At 36.1% G+C, this 27721-nt stretch overlaps 1 protein-coding gene across 1 annotated transcript in view; it reads right to left on the minus strand.

The window, feature by feature from the left end:
- Window positions 1-27721, minus strand: part of ITFG1 (integrin alpha FG-GAP repeat containing 1) — a 226241-nt gene that overhangs the window by 181922 nt on the left and 16598 nt on the right. The window contains exons 3-6 of the mRNA XM_056136673.1: window positions 20594-20739; window positions 17700-17757; window positions 16730-16804; window positions 3073-3167 (exon numbers count right to left, since the gene is read on the minus strand). Coding sequence (XP_055992648.1) covers window positions 3073-3167; window positions 16730-16804; window positions 17700-17757; window positions 20594-20739 — 374 coding nt within the window. The remainder of the gene's footprint in view (window positions 1-3072; window positions 3168-16729; window positions 16805-17699; window positions 17758-20593; window positions 20740-27721) is intronic.

Raw genomic sequence — 27721 nt, forward strand, 5'->3', positions numbered from 1 at the left:
AACATTAGCAATGTAGCACTATCCTCCCGTTGTTCATCGATTTGCTCGAGCGGGTACCAGCAACATCTCCACTGTGAGACTTGTTGTTACTGTTTTTGGCAAATTGAATACATCATGGGGAGCTTGCCTGGTTCTGCCGTGCAGTCGGTAGCTTGCTGGGCTCTCCGAGAGGGATGGAGGAATTGAACCTGGGTCAGCCGCATGCAAGGCAAACGCCCTACTTACTGTGCTATTGCTCCAGCCCATTCAACATTATCCATACAAAAAAATGCAAACCAAAACTACAAACAGATATCACTAGAATCGCTAGAATGACTACTATTAAAAAACAGAAAATAACAATGTTGAAAGCATGATTCATCGATTTGCTTGAGCGGGCCCAGTAACGTCTCCATCGTGAGACTTGCTGTTACTGTGTTTGGCATATCCAATACGTCACGGGTAGCTGGCCAGGCTTTGCAATGTGGGCGAGATACTCTCGGTAGCTTGCCGGGCTCTCCGAGAGGGGTGGAGGAATCGAACCCAGCTCGGCCAGGCTGACTGTGCTCAAGGCAAACACCCTACCACTGTGCTATCCCTCCAGCCCAATGTTGAAAGATGTGGAAAAATTTCAACACTTGCATACTACTGATGAAATATAAAATAGTAAACATGCTGTAATGGTGGTTACCATAAAATAAAAAATACAATTACCATATGATTTAACATTTCCACTTCTGAGCAGAAACCCAAAATAAAAAGCAGGGTTTCAAAGAGGGACTGTGCAGTCATATTCATAAACAACAAAGCTTAATAGCAATAGCAAAAATGTTAAAGCAACTTAAATGTCACTGACAAATGAATAGATAAACGAAACCTGGTACATATTTACAATAGAATAATATTCAACTTTAAATAGGAAGGGAATTCTGATATGTCCTATAACTTATTAAACCTTGAGAAAAAAGCTAGTTACAAAATGATCAGCGTTGATCATTTGACTTCAGTTCTTTGAAATACTCAGAGGAAACAAAATCAGAGACAGAAAGTAGAAAAGTGGCTGCAGGTGGCCAGGAATAAGGGGTGATGTTACTTTTCAATAAGCTGTAGTTTTTTCTTTTTTAATGGTGTCAACAAAAGCATGTAATTTTTTACAATAATAAACTTTATAATAAACTTCAGCTTGATAAAAGGAGTTATGGAGATGAGTGGTAGTGATATAGTTAAAAGTTACAAATTATTATAGATCATAAAGTTAAAAAGAATAATTTTTACACACATTTTACCACATTGAAACAAATGTAAATAAAAATGAGAAGGGAGAAAAATCACCTGCCTTTCATAACTGTACTTCAGATTACAAAAGAGATCTGATTCTGACCAAGTCTTTAATTCTAACTAGGGCTTAAAGGACATAGAGAAGACAGTCACATGTATGTCACATTTTGGAAAAGAATCTGCCAAATCTAACCAAAAAAAGCTAGTTACAAAATGATCAGCATTGATCATTTGACTTCAGTTCTTTGAAATACTCAGAGGAAACAAAATCAGAGACAGAAAGTGGAAAAGTGGCTGCAAGTGGCCAGGAATAAGGGCTTTCCCAACCCTGTTCTGCTTCAGACCTTGTTTCCTTCCTGTGGCCCCTGTCCTATCAGTTGGGCCCCAAGTCTCATGCTGTGACCACCAAATTTACATGATTTTCACCTATGGTCCCCATGGAAAATCCTAGAGACTCATGGGGACATCCAGCTTCTTGTGGAGAAATGATCACCTACAATGAGCTCTTATTTGAATTTTTTAAAAGAAAATTCAGAAGGCAAGACAGAGAAAGCACAATGGGCTCAGAGCCTACTTTGCATGCAGGAGGCCCATGTTTGATCAGTGCATGGACTCCTGGGCACCATCAGCAGTGATCCCTGAACACTGAACCAAAAGTAGCACCTGAGTGCTGGATGCTCCAACACTGTCCAAAATAGAAAACAAAACCTAAAAGCACTTGGGAGAAAATGGAGACATTTTGAAGAGTATATGTTCAAATTCCTTTAATATTAAGGAATTATCATTAAATTATTTGATATTTGAAAATGACTTTGTGATGAGCCTTGGAGTCAGGGGAGGATGAGGTGGGGCAGGGGAACACTGAGATAATGGTGGAAGGAAGCAGATCTCTGTAGGAGGTGTGCTACTGGAATACTCTATGCATGGAACCCTATCATTAACAGTATTGTCATGATGCCTACAATTAAAAAAAAGATTAATTTAAAAACAAAATAACAAATTAGAAAGAACAATTAAAGTTACAGAATGAAATCTATACAAATGAAATTATACAAGTGTTTGGCCTTTTCTTTGTGATGATCCTGGGTGAGAGAGGTTGTGAATGGAGAAATGAAAAAGGACTGACTATAATAGAGAACTGTTTAAGGGGTGAGGATGAAATGTACATATATAATACTACTCCATTGTATATTTGTATTTAAAGCACTGTACAAGAAAATATTTTTTAAAGCTTGAAAAATATATTAGCTGAATAGTTCTCTTAGAATTACATTTACAGTGCTTATTACTAATAAGTTTTGGATAGAATTGCAAGTATGCAAGCAGTGCTCAAGAGACCTGGAACTACTCCTGGTGATATTCAGAGATACAGGCCAACGAGGGCTAGGCAGTGTAATTGACAGGCCTAGTGATATGTTTGGGTCAAGGTAGTGCTTGGGGGTCTCCAGGTCATATCTAGGCAGGAAGATCTACAGTGGGAGAGACTGAACTCGAGTCCTTTATATGTACACATCTCCTCATCCTCTGGTCAATAATTTTTAAATGGAAAGAGAAACATCAAGCAACATGTTTCTAACATATTATGAATTCTTAAGTGAGGAATTCAAATTTTGATATAGTTTAACAAACAATTTATACAAGAAAGACTTTAATATATATCCAGCATACTTAGTAGGCACTTTATATTGTTGGTTTTCTTAAAGCTTTTTAAGATTTTAGCATTCAATTCATTAACAAGTGATATACTAAGAAAATAGCAACGAATTTCATAATTCTTGGCAGTTTAAAGTAAAAAGTTGTGATTATAGCACTCACCTGCTGTAAAGTCTTCAGTCAGATCAATAAATGCATGAGAATGTGGAATTCGCATTTTACTGTTAGTGGTCAGTGCAGGATGCCATGATAAATTCCTGGAGGGAAGAATGTTTGCTTTTAAAGGCAAATAGCAAGTAAGCATGGTTTTAAAACAAAAACATACAAGATATTTACACTTTTTCGCTTTTTGGGTCACACCTGGTGATGCCAGGGGAAACTCCTGGCTCTGCACTCAGGAATCACTCCTGGCAGTGCTTGGGGGACCATATGATATGCTGGGGATTGAATCCGGTCAGCCACATGCAAGGCAAATGCCTTTCCTACTGTGCTATGGCTCCAGCCCCTACAGTCTTAGTTTTAACTGAACAATTTCACAATTCTTTTACAGTATAAAGTGTAATGGTTTATATAGTACATCCAAGTGCAACCATCACCTCTAATTACAAAACATTTCATTCCCTCAAAAAGAAACCCAATATCCATTAGTCAGTTCCCTTTCTCCCATCTCTCTAAGCCCTGGTAACCATCAATTTACATTCTATCTCTATGGATTTCTCTATTCTGAACCTATTTCAGAAATAGAAACTTAACATGTGGCCTTTTCTGTTTTATTTCACTTAAAAATGTTTTAAGTTCAGTTTTGTTGTATCATGTTTCAGTTCTTTGAACCTTTTTATGAATGAACATTATATTGTACGGCTATAATTAGCTCATTTGTTGATGTATATTTTATTTCTTTTGTTGGCTATTAGAAATAATGCTGTGATTTTTTATGTACATGTTTTAAATTCTTTTATGTATGTGACTAGATATGGAATTTGTTGGGACACATGGTAACTATATACTTGTTTAATTTCTGGCTGTTTTCCCAAGTGGCTCCTTCTACATTTTTATTAGTGATATAGGAGGATTCTAATGTCTTCATTTGTTAGTTAAAAACTAGTATTCTTTTGTTTTATTACTGATATTCCAGAGAGGATGACATAGAGCTTTTGATTTTAAGACTTTTATTTTTCTACGGTGAACGTTTTCTTATGTTTCGTATATTTATATCTTCTCTGGAGAATTGTCTATACAAAGCCTTTGGCAATTTTTAAATTGGGTTAGTTACTGCTTTATTTTTGAGTTGTACGAATCTTCATATATGTGACTTGCCAATATTTTCTTTCATTCTATAGTTTCTTTTCACTTCTTAACAGTATCTTGTGGTGAACAAATATTTTTAATCTTGTCAGTTAAGCATTTTTCTTTTTACCTTGCTCATTTTTTATAGTGTCATATCTACAATATACTTCCAAGTACAAGGTCATCCAAGAAAACTTTTTCCTAAGGTTTTATAACTGTAATATTTATATTTATGGCTTTGTTCTTTTTATATAAGAAAAATGATTGAAAAGACAATTATTTTGTTATTAATTCCAGAATTTTGAATCAAGCAATAGAATTAATTTTGCATTAATTCCGTGCCATTTAATCTTTTTTACTTTTAAAAGTATTTTCATTATTTTTATTAAAATATTTCAATATAGTATGTACTATTAGTTTTATTACACAGTCACAGTCCTCCCATTGTTCATCGATTTGCTCGAGCGGGCCCAGTAACGTCTCCATCGTGAGACTTGTTGTTCCTGTGTTTGCCATATTGAATACGTCATGGGTAGCTTGCCAGGCTTTGCCATGCGGGCAAGATACTTTCAGTAGCTTGCTGGGCTCTCCGAGAGGGGCGGGGGAATCGACCCGGCTCAGTCGGGCTGGCTGCTCGCAAGGCAAACGCCCTACTGCTATGCTATCGCTCTAGCTGGCTGGAGTGATAGCACAGCAGTAGGGCGTTTGCCTTGCACACAGTTTTATTACAGTAACTTAAAAACTGAGGAAGATTCCCAATTAAAGCTTAAGTGGCCAGGTTACTGCTGGACATAACTGGCTAAGCAGAACCATACAGTTCGATGTTCAGGCTGGACATGAGAGGTGATTAGGATTCAACAGTACTGGGGACAACCAGAGACACACAAAACGTGGTGGTGGGGCATACATTTATTACAGGGCTACATCCTGGGGCCTCAAACATGCCATGGAATTTTTACTCCAGGCCTCTGAGTAATACTAATGTTAGCTCACAGGCCCTAACAGAAAAAAATAAAAGTATTTCTCTACAAATTTTGAACAGTAGAGAATACTACCGTTTCTAAGGGACTCTTGATAATAAATGCCTTTTTCAAACTAGTTTCTTCCAAAAGATCTTTACTATTCTCTTACAATTTTCTTATTCTTTTTCTTCCCTACTAATAGCACTTTGGTTTACATTAGAATTACTTAAGGAACTATGTCTTCAACACCTAATGAGTACCTAGCTTCCATGAAGTAGAAGGCAAATGAATACTGGCTGAACTGAAGCACAGACTCAAAGAGCATCTCTTTTTCTTTATTAATGCTAATTACAATATGCTATTTTTCCATTTTTTCCCACAGTACTATGCTACAGTCCAATATGCTAGCATAAATAAGTCACATCTGAAAATAATTTAAAGATATCTATGTCGAACTTTAATTGTGAACACTGTATACAACTGTAATCAATTATATAGCAAACAAGGCTTATATGTGAACTGAGTTTCGTTGTGTCTGGAAAAAAGAGAGAAAAAATTAATTTGTTAATGATAGGAGGATTCTGAAAAACAGAATTATTTTTCTTCTGTATATTCAGTGCATATATTTTATAAACAGTAACATCTCAGTAATCTTTATAGTCTTTTTAGTAATACTAGATCTCATTTGTAAATGATTATATACTGAACTTACATGAAACAGTTAAAACAAAACTCAATGTTATTATTTTAACCCAAACTCCCTAAGATTATTTATAACAGTAAGACAGGATGAAAGCAAGCTGAAATTGTCAGTGTCATGCATTCATGTCATGCATGGGCTTTTTTTAATACTTCATGATATTAGGAATTCTAAAATAATTTCAAGTAAGTCTAATTTGATAATGACTGATTTACTTTTTAACACTGATCATTTATTCACTAGTTCTTTAAATTTAGGCAATTTCTAAGTATTTTAAATTACTAACCAAATAATCTGACAGGCTATAAAGTCTACAAATATAACTCAAAATCATTTTAGAACAATTTCTCAGTACTGCCTACAATTTTGCAATTATTGGTCATAAGTGAATTTTAAAAAATACAAAGCTTTACAGAGTTGAACTCAATTAAGTTAATCGTGAGGCTATCTTTACTAACTGAGCAATTATTGATCTTACTCCCTATAAAATTTTTATAGCCTTGCTATAAAACAATTTAACTGGACTCTTGAACAATCTCAACAACTAGTTTATTCTAGGAACTACTTAATAAAATGGATATTTCAAAATGCAGTGGCAATTAAAAGTAATGAATTAAACTGAATTACCTTCCTACCCTCCCCCCCTCACCTAACTCAGATTTCATATAAAAATCAGGGTTTACAGTCTGCTGAAAAGTGACATGGTCTAGCAACTAAGTGGTTTTTTCAGACAGCTAGAGTCTCAAAGTTAGCTGAATTTGCAAAATTTACAAATTGTCTCACTGACTGGTTTTTTCTGAACTCTCTAAGATATTTTAGTTTGCAAATCCTAACAAAATATTAGCTGTAATATTTCATAAAAATGAATATTCAAGTTTTTCAAAGTATTTTGTGGTTTATGCTTGTTCCCTATGGTCCGTGAGTTAACAGCAGCATCTTTTAAAAAAACTCTAGGCTGATCCTTATAATCTATTTCCTACACCGCATGATACCTGTATAATCTTTAAATTCTTAACAGAGGGAAGGTATGAGCAAAAGAAGTATTGTTTCTTTCTTTGTAACCTGAACAAAGGTGTTCAGGGACTATTCCTGGTGCAGTGCCTGAGGAACCATTCAGTGCCTTAGATCAAGCCCGGGCCTCCCGCATGCAAAGTATGCCACTAGCCTTTTGAGTTCTCTCTCCTGTATTATTTTTATGTTGTATTTATGACAGTTGAAAACTGATCATGTATACATTAAATCTACTGAAATTAAACTGTCTAAAGATTTCAAGTTAGAAATTGAAATTTATTTTTCCTTCCATCTTTAAAGGTATATTTTGTACCCTTAATAGTTTTTATTAAACAAAAAGATATTTGTAAGCAATCACACAACACACATGTAAATTATAATCTCATACATCTCATTCAACTCTATTTGAAGACTTCAATCACAAATACAAACTCTTCAGATTACAAAGAAGAAACAGTAGAGATGAACAAGTGGACAGTTCTAAGTCATGCCGAATCTATTCCTTGATCACTGCTGAAAACTCCAATTATTAGCTTTCCTCCCACAGGAGATATAATTATCTCCTAAGGTCTACTAATGTGTGGGCATTATCAACCTTAATCTCAAAGAGCAACATTTATCAATGGATAAACTTAAATGTAATTAATGTTAATTATAGCTTTTGGTTGCCTGTGCAAACTGTTCTTTGAAATAACTGCTAATACACCCACTTTTCAAAGATCAACCTATAAGGAACTATGATTATTTAAGATAATGAGGCAAAAGCAGTAACAAAGAGATGGGGTCTAGCATGCTTCTCCCCCACGTTGTCTAGTTCTTTAAACTACTGTTTTTAGTTCTAATGGCTTCAAATATTCTTTCTTTTTTTAATGTCCAACTCTAATGCTTATTGAAACAATTACAGTAGTATCTAAACAACTGAAGTGCCTGTAAGTGGCTGGATAAAAAAAGGTAAAATTGTATACTTATGCAATGAAATACCACAAAGCTGCGAAACTATTGTCAAAAAGTTTTAAGTAAAAAATTTAGTATTGGGTGATGGCTTTGAAAATCTTGCTTGGGGCTTACTCCTGTTCTGAACTCAAAGGTCATTCCTGTTGATGCTTGGGGACCGAATGCAGTTTCTGGGATTGAACTGGTGTCAGCTACATGCAAAGGAAGCACCTTAACCCTGGGACTATATCTCCGGCCTTTGAAAAATTCAAACAATTATTTTAAAAAGTGCACCAACATATACTGAAAGAAACCTCAATTTCCCCTTGTCAGTTGCTTCAAGAAGCTCCATCTTAGATATCCCCCAACCTACACTTTATACATGTGTGCAAACTCCTGGTCTCTTTCTGAGAATGAGAGCTTATTATTTCCCTTGACCATTAATTCTGTTCCAGGTCTTGGGCCCACAGGAGATTAAGTGATAATGGGCAGTATCTGGGCATATGGTAAAACATATAACCAGGAAAGTTATGTATTTTAACCTTAAAAGTTATATATTTAAACTGACAGTCCCAACAACCTAAATGGGTATAAGAGATGCTAATCTTTTCTTAGCAACCCAAATAGGCCCTAAATTAACAAGATATCTCTGGGAAACAAATGGGATTCCTCTGAGATGATTTGATAAAAACATAAGGACCCAGCTTTTTTATAAAAACCCCACAAAGTGAGCCATATTTAACTTAGTCCTATACTAAGCTCCTCCTCTGCTGGGGAGTTTCTTTTCTACTTTCCAGTAAACATTTCTATTTCACTAGGAATTTAATATTTTTATTAATAAATATTTTCATTCTTGAAAATACTGAAGAACCTGGGAACCATGGGTGAACAGAGACCAGCTGTACCACTTCTGCATCAAAATTAAATTATGTACCACTATGCATCATATGACCACAGGTAAAAGCTCTTTCATTATATATCTTTTTACTTCTTTACCTGCACATATACTTGTTTTCCATTTTGCTTTATAAAAATTCATCATAATTAAACTGCTTTTGTATTTTAACATTTTAAGTAGCTATATCATCATACAACCTCAAAGAACTATGTTCATAATTCGGTATATAAATTATAATTGGTATTTAAATTAGTTTTTGTATCCAAGTATTTAAAAAATTCTTTGAGACTGATTAATGTTAACTATTAATCTATAATTAATAAAGATACATGCAGTTTGATAACATTAAACCAAAGGTAAGATTTTATTAAAAGTGTACTTTTTGAAGATATAAATGGGACTTTAAATATATCCTTTTATTCATCTTTGGAATTCTGTCTTTCTATAATAAGACAGGATTCAGTATAAGACCTATGCTTATTCCATCATTGCAGACACATATGACAAGAAATCCTGTTAATATATTTTCATTTAAATCTTCTGGGAGGAACCAGAGATATAGCAAACAGTAATAAAACAAAGCGATATTCCCTCAAAGAAACTGTGAAAGTTCACTCTTTTCTCAAAACATAAAAAAAGCAGATTCTTTTAAAGATCACTATAAATTTACATAAAAACTACTTTCTGAATGACTCTTATAAATTTACATACAAAACTATGATTTAAACAGAGTCAATAAATTTTGAAACAATACCTTTTTAGGTTTTCTTTTTGCTTTATTTTGGGGTTTTGTTTGTTTGTTGAGCCATAGAGATCTGTGTTCAGGGTCACTCCCAGTGGTTCTCAGAGAACCATGGGTGCTGGGATTTAAACCAGGTCTCCTGCACGCTCTCAAGCCCCTGAGCTATCTCACTAGTCCGAGGAAGAATATCTTAAATCATTTAACTTAGAAACAAAAGTTCAAGTACATATACAACAGTGTATATGTACAGTATACACTGTATGCAACAGTTTTAGGATCTAAAACAAAGTAGTATGATAAATTGCCAGAAAAGCATAGATTATTTCACTGATCAAAAAAACATATGGTGGGACTTGAAGAAATAAAAAAAAAAAAGCTGTGGTGCCTGAAATACAGCATATGACTTGAAATGCAGCATATACAATTTCAGTCATTTGGTAAAGAATTTCAATAATTCCATGTCTTAATTTTGAAAAGGAACAATAAGAGAATAATTTATATCCAACAGCAAAATTTATTTTAGATAAGTTTGAAAACTAACGTGCTGTTTTGTCCTGCATATTCTTTTACGTCTCAGGAGTAGTGCTCAGGAAGTCCTGGGCCACTGCTTGGTGATTAACAACCAGATAGGCCAGCATTTAAATGTGTGTAAGAACAAGAATAGATTCTGCTCAGCTCTGCAATGCTGGGATTACTAGGGAGACCCCTGCAGTGTTCACGAACCTCAGGTGATGCCTGGGGAACCATACATATAGTGCCAAGGGCTGAAAAAAGGCTGACCATATACAAAGCATGTACCTTAACCCCTCTACTATCTCTCAGGTCTCTACTATTTTTATACTGACAGAAAATTTCTCATTTCTTAAGTTCTCACAGTCCTTTAAATAATGTTTAACATAAGCCTGTTATATATAAAGGGGAGGTATCGAATAGGTGAATTCTAAAAAAAGTAGAAGTTGCCTTAAAGCTACGTTTAAAAATAAATATTATGTACTCATGTCACATAGTGATGAATTAAAAAAGGTAAAATAAATATTTGATAAGAAAAAATAAAATGAAAAATAAAAATGATGATACTAATGATGATTACAAAGTTAAAAGCTGGGGAGCTAGAGCAATAGCATAGCTGCTAGGGCGTTTGCCTTGCATGTGGCTGACCTGGGTTTGCTTCCCAGCATCCCATATTTTCCCCCGAGCACCACCAAGAGTAATTTTTGTGCGCGAATGAGGCAGGAGTAACCACTGTGCATTGTCGGGTATGACCCAAAAAGAAAAGAAAACAAAACAAAACAAAAAAACAAAGTTAAAAGCTGCCTTAAGATTGTTTTGGCTTCATGTTATAAATTTCATCAAAAATATCATTTTCTAAATAATAGTGACATAATACTATATGATTATTTAAATAAGATAAATACTTAAGACTATTTTCTTTAATATGTGTGCAAATTAAATCAATAGTAAAAATACAGGGTGAAGGCTGGATAGATAGCACAGTAGGTAGGGTGTTTGCTTGTATGCAGTCAACACAGGTTTAATTTCTGGCACCAGATATTGTCACTGGAGCCTACTAGGAGTGAGTCCTAAGTGCAGAACCAGGAGTAAACCCTGAGCACAGTTGGTATGGCCACAAAACAAATTGAAATAGAAAACAACAACAACGACAGCAACAACAAAAAACAGGATGAGTTAAACAAATTAGTCACTGGTTATATAATGAAAGAACACAACAAAATTAGGATCTATTCCTACTGCTCTGAAAGTTGTTAGCTACATTTAAATTTAAGATTTGTTTCTGAAAATGGAGAAATGTAAGATGAATAAAAAACTTTTATAAAGAGTTACTTTCAAAGCAAGCTACTGTGAGTATTCTGCCCAAGTATCCCATCCACATGGCAGAGCCTGGCAAGCTTCCCCGTCGTGTATTCGATATGCCAAAACCAGTAACAACAAGTCTCACAATGGAGATCTTACTGGTGCCCGCTCGAGCAAATCAATGAACAACAGAAGGACAGTGCTACAGTGCTACTTTCGAGGTCATTAATATTACATTAAATTTTTTCATGTGATTGCTTTACAAGGCAAACAGTGTATGGGAAAATATTTGTCTGTCACATGCTTAGCATTGTCAAATAACTTGGGCCTGACACAAAAATAAGTTTGAACTCAGAAGATGAGTCATAGAAAATCTGAACACATCAACATTACATTGGCTTTGATTAAAATTACAGGTACAAATATTTTCTCTCCCGTACTAAAAACAATATTCTGAATGCTAACACATCCCTTTTATAGAAAATGCTCATTAACAATAATCTCACATCACTGCAAATGCTTCTCTAACACTTAGGAATAGGTGTTATTTTTAAGTAATGTGGCACATTAAAACATTACTTCAAGTCAAAATAAAGTGAGGATAAAGAAGAGACTGAAGCCTTGCCTTTGGCCATTAACACATTTCAATTATCTCCAGCGCCTCAGCTGATTTAGCACCCTTCCTTCCCTTCTCAAATAAAGCCCAGTGTGCCAATTAAATGAGATTCTCTTGCCTACTACCATTATTTGCCTACTACCAGTCCATCTGAACTTTACTCTCATAAAACTGGTAAAGCTAGTTTTACTTGAAGGCAATCTCCCATTCCTGTGTCAGCAATGGATCAGGTAACAACCATGGGGTTTCCAATACAATTCTATAGGAACACTCAGCTCTCAAAAGATATTAAATTTCCCATATAATTAGTTGCTGCCAAATTTAACTCTATTTGATATAATGTTTCATAGGGTATACCTATAATATACTTATGCTTGTCTATAATTTATAAAACTGGTATGACCTAAATATTTTACTTACTACCTACTTTCCTAGAGAACTGTCTTCTGTTTAAATCATATTATTGCTGAGTTAATATCACCCTAGTAATGCTACTGACAGAAATTTCCTACTGTAAATTTGTATTAATTTATTGTTTTGTTTTGGAGCCACATCCAGTGGTGTTCAGAGCTTATGTCAAGCTCTGTGCTCATGGGTCACTCCTATAGTTGTGATGGGGGCAGGGGGAATCATATGTGGTGTCAGACATCAAACCCAGATCAGCTGTATGAAAGTCAAGTGCCCTTACCTATCTTTCTAGCTCATAACTTTATTTTTAAAACTGTTCTGGTTACCCAGCCCCTAACTTTGTTTCTAAACTGGCATAGGTAAAATAGTGAATACAAACCAGTTATTTAAAATATTATAAGCAACTATATTTTAATAAAATGTAAAATTTAATGAGAACTATAAAATACCAGAGCATTATTCCAGCAAACTAAAAATATCAATGTATATTGCATAAAAAATAACAGTGAACATGTCTTTAGACAGAATAAGATTTAAAGGTTAGTTTTACAAAAAGCATCAGAAAAGTCTAATACAGAACTCAGAATAAGTAAGTGATGTCACTGTCAAATGATATTCTAAATAGTTTTCTTTTAAATTAGATAGCACAGCGGTAGGGCGTTTGCCTTGCACGCAGCCAACATGGCCGACCCGAGTTCGATTCCTCCGCCCCTCTCCGAGAGCCCGGCAAGCTACCGAGAGTATCTCGCCCGCACGGCAGAGCCTGGCAAGCTCCCCGTGATGTATTTGATATGCCAGACACAGTAACAACAAAGTCTCCAATGGAGACGTTACTGGGCCCGCTCGAGCAAATTGATGATCAATGGGAGGGCCTTTACTTTACTTTACAAAATCCAAAAATGGTTCTTTAAATTTTACTTGTGGAATGATCAACAATAGCTGTTTCACAAGTTTTAATTTCTATAGGTCAGACTAAATTATACTAAAGATATTCCAAATATTTCTTTGAGTATTATTTCTGAGTCCTGTGTAGGACTAGCTTGAGACAAACTAGCAGGGTTGGCAGAAATAAGAGAGAACTGTATTTCCCCAGACCCCTCTCATACCCAGTTCCTTCCAGGCAAAAGCAAAGCATAAACTCTACAGAAGTGGTATGTCTCTAAAGCAAGGTTTTCTTTTTACTTTTACCATTCAAAATTAACATCTCTTCCAACAGTACTGTGACTAGTAACAAAACACCTGCATTATTACTGAAAAATCTACAGAAAAAAAAAGATAGGATATGTGAGTTTTTCCTCAGAATTACTTTTAAATATAACAATTTACTCATCTCTGTGCCTGTGAATCATATTCTAAAAACTAATCATAAAAATACAGTACTTCTTGAAAACAGAGAGGGAAATTATTTGATTTCCAAGTATCATGGGAACAGGAATAAAGGTTGCTAGAAAATTGATAGAAACATTTCCAACAATTATGGGAAAAGGAATAAAGGGTGCTAGAAACATGATAGAAACATGATCCAGAGACTCATAAATAAATCTCAAAAGAGAACAAGTTGCAGAGATGCTCACACACTCTTTGTAAGGCTGAGTCATCTGGGGCACTCCAGAGGGGGACAGGTGAGACTTGCACTTGCCCAACCAGAGCCCTGGTAGCTGGAAACCTCCACATTCCACAATCTCTGCCATGCTCATGCCTGGACTCCACTGCTCAGAATGAGCCTCATCCAGAAATCAATGTGTTAACAAACTTATATATGTGGGTTTTGTGACTGAAACTTCCAGATTGACATGGATTTGGGGATGGGATACCTCCTCCCAAGTCCCTATTCTTCAGGAAGTCTGGCAGTCGTGCCCCATGAACTGCCTCTGGTCCAAATAAGCTCATTAACTGACCATGATCCAGAGACCCATATATAAATCTGAAAAGAGAACAATTTGCAGAGATCCTTCCAGACCCTGTACCAGGCTGTCCTCTGGGGCACCAGAAGTCACCATCCAGTTAAATATTTAATTCCAGAGGTTGGACACTGGACACTGGTTTGCTCGCATGGTTGACCTTCATCTAGTGTTCTGCCAATCTTATTCAGGATGACTCAAGTGAACAGCTTGTAGATGACAGACAACAGGCAGATTGGGCAATAGTTGCCAATGTCCTGGATGTCTCCTTTCTTGCACAGTAGTACAGTCAAGACTGGTTTTCCATTGGGATGGAACCTTGCATTCAGACAGGTAGTGTGTGAAGAGCTGCAGTATATTGATGAGTACTGATGGCAGATTCTTCAGGTGTTCGGGTCTTACCAAGATGTTTCCAGGAGAGCTGCCCTATAAGTCTCAATGTTATTTTTTACTGTGTCCATACAAAAATAACTAGTATTAAGATGTTGATAGAGTTACTGGACTGAGGAAAGGAGAAAAACACATTAAGAGGTATTTTGCCTGAGGTAGTCAGGAAGGGATTTGGAATAGTTCTTAGGTGGTGTTCCCTTTGAACTTGGTGGGCCCTCAGGAAGGGCTTTCTTATGTTGATTTGGCTACCAGACAGGGTGCAGTGTCAGCACAGAATGCTGGAGAGTTGGAGAGGCAAGAGACCTGGAGTGAGGAAAGAGAGCAAGGTGGCATAATGAACAGTGGAGAGGCTAGCAAGGGGGACAGAGAGAGAAAAATGGAGAAGAATAATATAGGAGCAAGCACGTGGAGAGAGAGAGCCCAGGCTGTGAGATGGAGCAGAGAGATGGAAGGAGACTGGAATGAGGGAGGTGTGAAACTAGAATGGGAAGCTCAGAGAGACTGAGGCAGGTGCGTGAGTAGAAAGGAATAAGGCATCTGATCAATCAACCGGCTTGGCCCTCATCTCCTCTGCCTTCTGCCCCTTGGCCCAGTCTGTTCTGGCTGGCGGGGAGGGGGCGCGGCCCAGGTCCCCTAGAACCTGGGCAACCAGGGGGAAGAGCCATCAGGGCCATCCCCTGGCTGCCCTCAGAATTTATACAACTTTCTGCATTTGTTGGTCAATGACAAAAATAAATGTGTCAGGTTTGGAGTGACAGTACTGTGGGTAAGGCTCTTGCTTTGCATGCTGTGACCCAGCATCCTATATAGTACCTTGAACCCACCAGGATTGATCCCAAAGAGCAGAGCCAGGAGTAGGTACTGAGAACAATTGGGTGTGGCCCCCACCCCAACAAACAAACAAACAACAAGTTAAAGGTGATGATTACCCATGACCTAAAGTTTTGCCTTACCAAATACAGAAAAAATAAAAGTTTAAATGTTTTAATTGAGGTATCATAGCTTAAAACAAGATTAATGACTTTGTTATATAGTTGCGGAACTACCACACCAATCCTTCCATCAGTGTTTCAAGATCCCTACACTAATTATCTCACTGCCCCTTCATCTTCCATAGCCTCCTCAGTTACCAGCTCTAGTAGTCATAGCTCATGGTTTGTTTGCATTGTGAATTGTCTAATCCCTTTGTTTATATATCACACAAGAAAGATCATCTAGTATTTAAGATACAGAGAAAATTAACCACACTGAACTCTTGCATGAAAAATATATCATGAATACTTGTTACTAAGTCTGTAGCACTGTAGCACTGTTCTCCCATTGTTCATCGATTTGCTCGAGTTGGCACCAGTAACTTGTGAGACTTGCTGTTACTGTTTTTGGCATATTGAATACACCATGGGGAGCTTGCTTTGCCATTTGGACAAGATACTCTTAGTAGCTTGCCGGGCTCTCCGAGAGGGGTGGAGGAATCGAACTCAGGTCGGCCACGTGCAAGGCAAACGTCCTTCCCACTGTGCTATTGTTCTAGCCCCTAACTAAGTCTAGAGAAATTAAAATGGAGCTCTTTAAATTGTTAAGGTTCTAGGTAGTTTTAATTTAGAGTGGCATAATAAGTGAGTTCTAAGACACATATAGCTCAATAGTAAAGAATACTTGAAACACTTCCATAGCTTTGAGAAGGTATATTTACATTTTCAGGCAATGACTAGTTAATCATTAAACAAATAATGAAGGCGTATCAGTAAAAGACTAGAAATTGACATAGCTGAACTATAAAATCCAATTAGACTACAACTAGTCCTCTGATTTAAATATCCCCATTTTTAAAAAACCTAATTAATCAATAATAAAATGGGGGATCTATAAATGACAGATGGATAAAGGACTGGTTTCATAATGGTTAAAAGTCAGTTCCATGTTGAAAGCAGCTACCTATCAAATCCAATCTATTTTAAGAAATAGTTTCACAAATAGTATGTTGACCAAGTATTCTTAAAAAAGCACTTAAAACTAAGGAAGGGAAAGGTATTTAAACAAAAGATTTATAATGAGTTTTATTCTTGGAAAGATTAAAGCCTTCAGTTCACACAGGTCTACAGTTCTTGTAAGTAGCAATACATATAATTAGCTATATGGTTAAAATCCTATTTACTTACCCTCCCAATAGTACCTGAGGTTGCTTAGATGCATTTGTGATACCAAATATATCAGGAATCAAATCACCATTGAAGCTGAAAAGAAAACATTAAAAATATTAGATCATTTATAAGATTTTTCACTTTTTATTTAGCTTTAAAAATAACCTCTGTGTATAACTGAAACCCAAGCACAAAAATTTGTAAGTCTACAACTGTACCTCATGGTGTTTCACTATTAAAAATTTAAGGAAAAAAAAATTAAGAAAAAAAAATAACCTCTGCTTTTGCAAAATTTAAAAATTACAATGTTTGTCAATATATGCAGCAATCAATAAATGTCAGTAAATAATTTCCTAGCTGAAATATTTACTTTCTCTCTCAGGATCTTTCTGACATCTTTAAATTTGCGAAAGTAATGAGAAGAAGATATATATAAGAAGATATGATAGATGGTCCCAGAACACGATCTTACTCTCAAAGTAGTTGTATAGAGAAAAATCTATTACTGTACATGTGTAAGCAAGAAATAAAGTTGTGTTGTGAGATTTCAGGGTTCTCTGTACAAACCTAGTCTACCCCTTTTGAGGAAGTACTCATTTCAGAATCATGACCTAATGAATTTACTTTGATGGGTTTATGAGAAATAATTCAAAAATAATCCTTACTACATAAAAAATTCATACTGGCTACTGAAAAAATAAATAACTACAAAAAACATTTATACATAGATTCACAGTTCTAGTAATGGCCACTGACCTACTGAGAAATAATTATATAAAAGGCAGCATTGAAAACAGAATGCAGTTATTATCAAAATTCCTGACAGAAATTTGGATAAGTCTACCTTGATGCATGGGTCTATTGTGAGAAAATAATAATAAGGAATAATTATTAAAAACAAGAAATAAGAGAAAAATTTCCAGTTAAATCTTCTTAGCAAGATAGTTTCTAACATTAAAAAAAAAACCACCAGCAATCATATACTTACTCCATAATTAGTGGTTCATCTTTAAAAGTTCTATTTAGTGTGGTCATATTGTTAGGGTCTGTAAAAAAAAAATTAAACAAATGGATATATCATTGCATTTTTTGACATTTATATTTAGTGTAAATATTCTTTTACTTCTTTTTCAGAATTATCTTTAAGTACGCCTAATCATTAATAAGACACTATAAATCTAACCTAAATGCACATCAAGTTTGTGATGATAAAATAATAGGAATTTGTTTTGAAGTAAAGACCAGTATTACATAAACTTCCTTAAAAGGTTTCAGTGAAAAAAATTCTCTTAGGTGAATCCTCTTTATATATAATTTAGCACTGAAGTTGTTGACAATTAGAGTTCTGGTGCATAAAAGCAATTATAGGCAAAACTACCCAACTTTAAAATGTCTATTCTATATTAAAGCAGTTCTTTTTACATAGTTCTCCTCCTTAGATATTACTGTTTATATCTCCAAATGTTAGCAGAAAACAGAACTACCTCCATTCTACATTTGGCTCAGTATACTTGGATATAGTTATTTAGCTTCTAAGATAAAACATGAAGATTTGTGGATGGATATAGAGACTGACTTTCAAACTCTCATCTAACCTTTTTCATTACTGGGATGATTAGAATCCATGCAGTAACATTTCTCATATATTTTTGTTTTTGAAATTCTGAATAAAATGTAACCCTGGCCAATCAGCTACAGAGTGTGTAATGGAAGTCAGAAGGTAAAAAAGCTTTGCTTCTGCGATTTCTGTCTGAGTGTTTGATCACTGATTGAGTTTGTAAATATCAAGAGGCACTGTGCAGGGCAACCTATTTGTGAAAATCACAGCAGGTAGATCTTGGCTATTATAACCAGTGCCATGATGAACATAGGTATACATCTCTTCTGAGATAAATTTTTGTGCTTTTGGCAGTACTTGCATCACTTTCTGATAATAAAAAGCACCATTTTTTAAAACGTAGGAGTACTGCTATTTATTTAGCATTGATTAAACTGACTGAAGTGGCATGAACTCCAAACAGTAGCATTTTTAAAATTATTCCTGAAATTGAACCTAGAGTTAGTCTTCTGTAACTCCAAAATTCTGTAAGCCATTAAAGACTCCTAAATTTCTCTGTTTCCTTTAGCTAGCAAGAGTAAATAATGTTTTCTGGCATTGACTATAGTTTGATTCTGAGAGAAAAAGGGGAAAAAATCAGAAAATAAAAATTAGAATAATTTACAATTACTGAACTCAAAAACTACATTGGCGGGGGGGAGGGGGGGGGCTCCCAAACTGTGTTCATAGGGCCAGGCACTCTTTACTGGCAATGCTCAATCAACCAAGCTAGTGAATCAATACTCAGGTTGAAGATTTATGCCTCAACCAGGGGACAGACTGTATATAAGTATGAGCTTTAAGCACTATACTATCTCTCTAGCCCTCCAGAACTACACTAGTATTTATCATTTTTTACTATGGTACCAATATTATTATTTCTACTCACACAAGTGCTACTACATGCCCACCATAAGAGTATCAAGATCCCTCTCCTATTCTCAAAGTCCCTTCTAATCCCTCCTCACCCTACTTGTCATTCCTGGACAAGAATGACAGACCACAATTCTCAGGGCTAAGGTCTGACCTGAGAATCACATATCTCAGGGTTAATATCCACTGGGGATGTCTAATCCCTTGCTTTGTTTCTCTACATTCTACATATGAGTATGATGATCTGATATATCCCTTTTTCTTTCTGATTAAATTTTCTTAGCATGACTTCCTCTAATTCCAATGAAGTTGCAGCAAACTTGAAAAAAAAAGTTCCATCTCTTCTTACAGCTAATATATCATAATTTCCATTCATCCATTGTTAGGCACTTGGGTTCTTTATAGATCTTGGCTATTATAACCAGTGCCATGATGAACATAGGTATACATGTCTTTTGAGATAACTTTTTGTGCTTCGGCAGTCAATGGCCTAGAGTAGAGCTGGTAGGTGATATGGAAGTTCTACTTGTACTATTTTGAGAACTCTTTCATCTACTTTCAAAAGAGGCTAAACTAAGCAGCATTTTGCCAGTAGTAAATGAGAGTTCCTTTTTCATTACAACTCCACCAGAACATATTTACAGACTTTTGGATCTGGATTTACTCTTGTTTGTATTGAAGTGATTTCTTATTGTTGTTTAGATTTTCATTTCCCTGATAATCAGCGATGTAAGCATTCGTTTCAGATGACTACTGTTTATTTTTATGCTTTTTTTTGAGAAATTATTTATTTATCTTCTCTCATTATATGATGAGGTTGGTTGAACCTTCAGAATGTTTTATATATCTTGTATGTTAGTACTTTGACATATGTTGTGAAAATATTTTCTTCCAATAAGTGGAGTATCTTTTCATTTTAGGCTTCATTTTCTTTGCAGTGAAGTAGCTTTTTAGTTTGATATAGTCCAGTTTGCTTATTTCTGCTTTTGCTTTCTTTGCCAGTGAGATCAGAGGCTCCTCCAAGGTAAAGATCTGGGAGACTTTATTGTTCTTGATGCATCTTTTAGTAACTAGCTTAGTTATCCAGATCTTGAACCCATTTTGAACTAACCTTTGTATATATAGTATGATAGAGTATCATTTCATTTTTAGGAATATAATATTGCAGCACCAATCCCACTATCAGTGTCAATATTTTCCAAAGTGGCTACCCAGTTTTCCCAGCACCAGGTGTTGAACGGGTTTTCCTGGCTGTACTTCATGCACCAAGCCCTTACACTGCAAATTAATTTCTTATAACAGTATATTTTTAAACTTATTTCATAACACTGCTACTGTATTTCTTTTCAAAGAGGTGTATTTTATTTCTAATATCCAATGATAAATATTAAAACTCTTAAAAACAAATTCACCTAGTGTTTGATTTTGTCCCCAGAAGATAACAGCTCCCAATTCACTGCTGGCATGATTTTTAGGAAGATACGTCAGAAGGACATCCATTTGTGAATCCCCATCATAATCCCCTGGGACCACACCTGTTATCAATGCGCTGTGATTCCTAAAAATAAAGATTTTCCAGATATCAAGTTATGCCATAATAAAACAAGCATTTCACACTTGTAAGACATTTTCATCAAAAAATAAAGATTTTTATGGATTAAATTAAATTCATAACCTATGGTGGTACCATCTTTTATACATGTAGATTTCCTTGGTATTCAAAAGAATGCAGAGCAATTTTAAGAAACAAAGTTAAATCTGAAATATGTTTAGAAAACTTTATGCTAAGTCATTAGCTAGTGCAGCTCTTCCTTAAACTTGGTCTTTCATGAGATTTTATAATAAAAGAAAATGATTTTGTAACAAGTGGAAGCTCATAATCAATTGCTAAAGCAGCAGGAATATAACTCATTTTATCATTAGACATGTTCATAAAATGTTAAGGCAGTTATAAAACATTTACCTTTGAATTTTAATGCATACAAAATAAAGAGTAAAAACGAAATAACTTTTTTTCTGAAGTTCTTCAAGATTTAAGTTCTCTTTTATATGGAGGCAGAAGAGATCTGTTCAAACAAGGCTCCATTTAGAGCTAACTCTTGAATGTGTGCTCAGGGATCATTCCTGGTTAGGGGACCACATGCAGTGCTGTGAATCTAACTAGGGCCTGCAGCATGCAAACCAAACTCCTTACGCCCAGTACTATCTCTCTACACAGAAAACAAGTTCTTTCTATCAAACCCAGTGACTCACTTACCACTAGAACATGTACACCTAGTTTTACATTTTTAAAAAATAATAAATTTATGTGCATTAACCTAAAAACTTAACAAAACATTCTTAAGTTTTGTTGTAATGTTGTCTGAATGACCAACTAAAAATTAGGCCTTAGATTTTATTTATATTTAATACTATTCAGAGCAAATAACAGAACAATTTTGTTAATAGACTGGATAATTATTTTCTAGGCAACATCAGGATTTTAAGAGTGGTTAATTGTGGAATTTATTTAAAGTAATACTGGGCTGGAGCGGTAGCACAGCGGTAGGGCGTTTGCCTTACAAGCGGCCAAGATGGCCGACCCGAGTTCGATTCCTCCACCCCTCTCGGAGAGCCCGGCAAGCTACCGAGAGTATCTCGCCCCCACGGCAGAGCCTGGCAAGCTACCCGTGACGTACTCGATATGCCAAACACAGTAACAACAAGTCTCATGATGGAGACGTTACTGGGCCCGCTCGAGCAAATTGATGAACAACGGGAGGACTGTGACCATGAATACTGGGAAAATACTGAAAATATGAAAACAGTAGAAAATACAGCAAAATGCTTTTTATACTGTTTCTACTTACAATTGCCTAGATTTTATACCAAATGTTTGATAGTTATTACTTGATATTTAATCTTTATCATCTGAAAAGAAATATTGTTAAACTAACAACACACTACGAAACAGGTTGAAAGTGACTAAATACCTCCAATGTTAAATAGCTTATTAAATAAAATAACTGAAATTCAATTATTTTCTCTAAAACTGATCATTAAAATAAAATTATTTTTGGTAATGCCAGTTTACTTAAAGAAATTCAACAGTGCTTGACCCTTCCCATGAAAAATAAGTGCTTAAACATGATATAAAGCAAGAGAGATAGCATAGGGAACAGGGGTACATGGTTTATATGTACAAGAACCAAGTTCATCCCTGGAACTGAAAGCTCCTACCCTCAGCAGCACCAGGTGCGGTACTGATGATCCCCCTGCACCACAGGCCGAACATTGAATTCTGGTAAATTCAATGACCTGACCTCAGTTGTGGATTATCACTGGGAGTGAAACCTTAGTCCCATAAGCAATGACTGGGAAACAACTCACCAAAATAAACAAATAAAAGTGATATAACCATCACTGTATGCATCTATGTGACAGTGTATCTAAAATGCAAGCTAATGCATGTATGTGAATTACTAATCAAGTATATTTATGATCTGGGGTCCAAAGTAGCCTGAAATAGGTATTTGTTGCAAGAATTAAATGGTTTTATTTCTATAACTGCTCAGGTTCTATTTTGCAGTTGTAAAAATAATCTCTAAGAGGATCAGGAACATGACTCAATAATAGAGTACATATACTGCTGGAGTGACAGCACAGTGGTAGGGCGATTGCCTTGTGCGCTGCCAGCCCAGCTGAGCCAGGTTCAATTCCTCTGCCCCTCTCGGAGAGCCTGGCAAGCTATCGACAGTATCTCGCCCGCTTGGCAAAGCCTGGCAAGCTCCCCATGACGTATTCAATATGCCAAACACAGTAACAACAAGTCTCAAAAAAAAAAAAAATGGAGACGTTACTGGGCCCGCTGGAGCAAATCGATGAATAATGGGAGGACAGTGTTTGTTTTGACAATACTGCATCTGACAGGTGCCAACTTAGATCCTCTCTACTACAAAATAAAATGCATGCATGAAATTTAAAAGGAGACCGTTTAAAGATATAAGATTGATGTATGCATTTGTTTTTTCCTCCTTCTTATACAGAACACAATAAAATGACACAGAATTATTATTTAGGGGAGTGGGACACCCAAGAAGTGTTCAGGGCGCCTGGGAGCCACTGCTCCCTCGGACAGTTCAAAACTAGGGCCTGGTAATGTGCCACTATACTGTCAGAGTGGTGCTAGGGCCATTAGGCCCATGTTCTCGGACTAGCTCACAAGTGATGCTCAGGGGCCATCCAGGTCAATCATTGGCAATACTCAGAGGACTATGCAGTGCTAAAGATCAAACTCAAGTTCTTTTGCAAGCAACCTGACCCCTCAACAATCTCCCCAGTTCTCACAATAATTGTAAGTACAACTTCTCCAATGATCATAAAAGGAGATAACTAAATAAACAAATAGTTTGTAATATGAATGATGGAACCTTTACACTCTCACTGAGCAAAGCAGAATCAAGCAGTTTACTTATGGAAAGTTTTAGTTATATAGAGATATAAGTTGTAGGAGAGTAAAATTTTGTCCCGAGACAAAAAATGGGAGCTAATAGAAAGTTTATACAAGAGGATTTGACCTTTGGCTTACCCTATTTCAAGCACTCAATAATATAACGACAGGGAAAGAGATTGAAACAAGTCCCACTATGCAAAAGAGTTTCCGTAATTAATCTTATTTTTAAATATGAATGCATATTTGGTTTTGGAAAAGTTATGAATATATTTCTATATTTTTAACAATAAAAATAGCAGTAAGAAATCTGAACACATAATAGAATAAAAATTCAAAATGTATACCTGTAAGATTTAAGAAAATGTATTTATTAACAAACAACCCAAACCCCAAATCAAACCTAACAAAAAAACCATAGAGAAAACAATAAAAATAAAATGCAGACTTCCAGGCATCAACAAATACAAATAAGTTAATCAATTCCACAGCTAGTTGGTGTTACAGGAGCTACTAGATATGCATGAACATGATACCCCAGATGCTGCTGTACCTTATTTAGGGGTCAGTGAAACAAACGTCTCGGCCCATCTTAAGAATGGCACTGTAGCACTGTCCTCCTGTTGTTCATCGATTTGCTCGAGCAGGCACCAGTAACGTCTCCATTGTGAGACTTCTTGTTACTGTTTTTGGTATACTGAATATGCCACAGGGAGAGTGTCAGGCTTTGCCGTGCGGGCAGGATACTCTCAGTAGCTTGCTGGGCTCTCCAAGAGGGATGGAGGACTCAAACCCGGGTTGGCGAGTGCAAGGCAAAAGCCCTACCCTCTGTGCTATCTCTCCAGCCCCAGTTTAAGAATACAGGTATACAACTGCAAATTTCACAGTGTGTTATAACTGATACAAGTCACCTGGGATCATAAGTCTCCAGTAGTCATCCAGATACATATAGTATAAGCATCTTAGGCACTGACTGGATCTAGAGAACAGGAGCATCTAATCAATGCTCAGACCAGCTGTGCTCAGATCTCTATCCAAGCCCTCGCACAGAATCAGGTATGATTAATGAATGAACAGAGCAATTCAGCCATATCAATGGATGGAAACAAATAGGAACAAAAGTTCCAGGTTTTCCCTATAGATCTTTCTAAACCCCAAAGCATCAACTGTATCAGTATTCAATGAAATAAAGAAATTAATGGAAGAGACTACTATCAATAAGCTTGGAGAAATTTTGAGAGAATGAAAACTCTCTAATGATGACTGGAACTATCATGAAGGAGTGAGCTAAAGAGGACAGTAGCTGAGGGTTTTGATTTTTTTTTAGAAAACAAACAGGGGCTGGCGCAATAGCACAGCAGGTAGGGCATTTGCCGTGCACATGGTCGACCCAGGTTTGATTCCCAGAATCTCATATAGCCCCCCCTGAGCACCACCAGGAGTAATTCCTGAGTGCATGAGCCAGTAGTAAACCCTGTGCATTGCCGGGTGTGACCCAAAAAGGAAAATAAAAAACCAACCAACAAACAAACAAAAAAAAAAACACTATTGCTCAGACACAATAGAGACATGGCAGCAGGATGGAAGAAGGCAAACTGTGAACCAGTGACTTTGAGGTTAAAGATACAAAAGAAAAAAAAGGTAAAAGAAAAAAGAATTCTTATGGGTCCATCACACTTCCATTACACTATTCTGCTTCAAAAGGGGGAAAAATGTTTAACTGAGATTTAAAAATCGGACAGCACTGAGAGGAAAATACATCCGCATTGGAAAAGAGGAAAGACAGGGGAAGAATTGTAGGTGGAAGAAACAGCTGAAAATTTCTCTAATCTGAATCGCAAGATTTATGTTTAATATAAATCTAGGTAGCACAAAGAGTTCCAAACAAAACAATGCCCCTCAAAATATCAAGACAAAATGTAATTCACATGGCAAGATCCAAAGAGCAGACTAGCCTCTTAAAAGGAGGGAGAGAAAAATAACAACACACATATAAAGGGAATCTCATAGAATTCATATTGTAGCTCACAAAAGAACTGACAAGCCAGAAGAAAATGGTATGATACATCCAAAATGAATCTCCAAAATCAGAGGAGGTAGCATAGAGGTTAGGGTACATGCAATATGTTCGATCCCTGGAAACACATGGTTTCCTGAACAATGTCAGAAGTAGCCCTGGAGGCCCTCAAGCACTGCCAGTGTGGCCCTTGTGATCCCTGACATCAGAGGGCTGAGCATCCTTGGGCCCCAATATTAAAATACAAGTCTGGCTGGTTGATAATTGCCAGAGAAGGTTCTTGGTCACAAACATCACTTGGGATGAGCCCTCCCCACAAACAGGAAAATAAAAGAGGGGAGAGAAATACTGCATCTTGCCAAATTGGCACTCAGACTTAAAGGAATGAAAAACATGAAAAACAGCAACAAAAGCCATCCACTAACTCTAACTAGCTCTGTAAAAAACTCAATGATTTCTATGAAAGATAAGAATCCATGAAACAAAAGATACATAAAACAACAAAAATAGGGAAAAGGAGGGTATTAAAGTGATCTTGCCCATAATGAGCTCGAGGCAATGACCTTAAATTTAAAGGGAAATGCAAGCTTAGACTTTAGATGTAAATGATATGGTAACTTCAAAGCAAAAATATGAAGACGGAAGCTGATAACTTCATAAAAGAATGGATTGATATCAAAGTTCAAATGGATATTCACAATAGCTAGAATCTGGAAACAACCTGAGTGCCTGAGAACAGATGACTAGATAAAAAAAAAATATAATGGTATATTTACACAATGGAGTACTATGTAGCTGTTAGAAAAATGAAATCATGAAATTTGTTTATAAATGGACATGGAGTGAAATGAGTCACAAGGAAAGGGACATATACAGAGGGCAGATATAGAATCACTGCATTCATTTGTGGGATATTAAAAAAAAGTGGCATGGGACTAATATCCAAGACCAGGGAAAACAGAGACGAGGAGGACTAGTCAATGGTTGGAAGCTACCAGAAGTGTGTCGGGGGTGGAAGTTAGTTAGGATAGAGAAGGGACCAGAATGACAATAATAGTTGGAAATGTTTACTCTGGACAAAAACCATGTGTTGAAAGCACATAAAGGAATATACACGATAACCTTTCAGTATCTGTATTGCAAACCAGAATGTCCAAAAGGAAAAAGTCAGAGAAAGAGGGGTGGGGGAGAGGGAGAGAGGGAGGAAGAAAGAGAGAGAGAGAGAGAGAGAGAGAGAGAGAGAGAGAGAGAGAGAGAGAGAAGAAAAGTACTTGCCATAGAGACAGGGGGAGGAAAAGGGGTGGAGGGAGACTGGGAACACTGGTGGACATAAACATACACTGTTGAAGGGATGAGTTGAGTGTTGGAGCATGACATAACTGAAATTGAATCATTAACAGCTTTGTAAATGTATTATTGTTCAGACATAGTGTGTATCTTTCTGTGATTCAATTTAAAAAATAAATTAAAAAAATTAAAAAATTGCAAGTGGAGAAAATAAGGGGAAACTAAAGAAAGCAAAGCCAAACTACAAAATCACTGTAATCAAACAAAACTACCCAAAATTCTCATAGACAAATTACAATAAATCTCTTTATGTCAATAATTATTCTAATTGTCAATTGACTGAACTCCCTAATTAACTGACACAGAATTAACTGACACAGAACTGACATAGCTGGATAGAACAAAACACAATCTTTGGCTGATATACACAGGTTCAGAATACAAGTCTGGAGAACAATCAAATGGTAGCCTAAAATAAATAAGAATTGCCATACTAGTCTCAGACATAATGCAGCTCAGCCTTAAGTACGTAGGGAATGAAAGTACGTAGGGACTGAAGAAGTACAAGGGTAGGTCACTTGCCTTGCATGTGGCCAGCTCAATTTTGATCCTAGGTGCTCCATACCATCTCATTCTGAGCCATGAGTGATTCCCTGAGCAAAGTGCCAGGAGTTAAGCCCTGACTACCACCAGATGTGGCGCCCAAATAAACAACAACAAAAAAATGAACATAAAATAGAGGAATTAGCATTAATTTGTTATCAATACATCTATATAGGGGGTACGGTGAAGCCAGCAAATCAACCT

The sequence above is a fragment of the Sorex fumeus genome, unplaced genomic scaffold, assembly GCF_029834395.1.
Source record: "Sorex fumeus unplaced genomic scaffold, SorFum_2.1 ptg000122l, whole genome shotgun sequence".
NCBI classification, from domain to species: Eukaryota; Metazoa; Chordata; class Mammalia; order Eulipotyphla; family Soricidae; genus Sorex; species Sorex fumeus.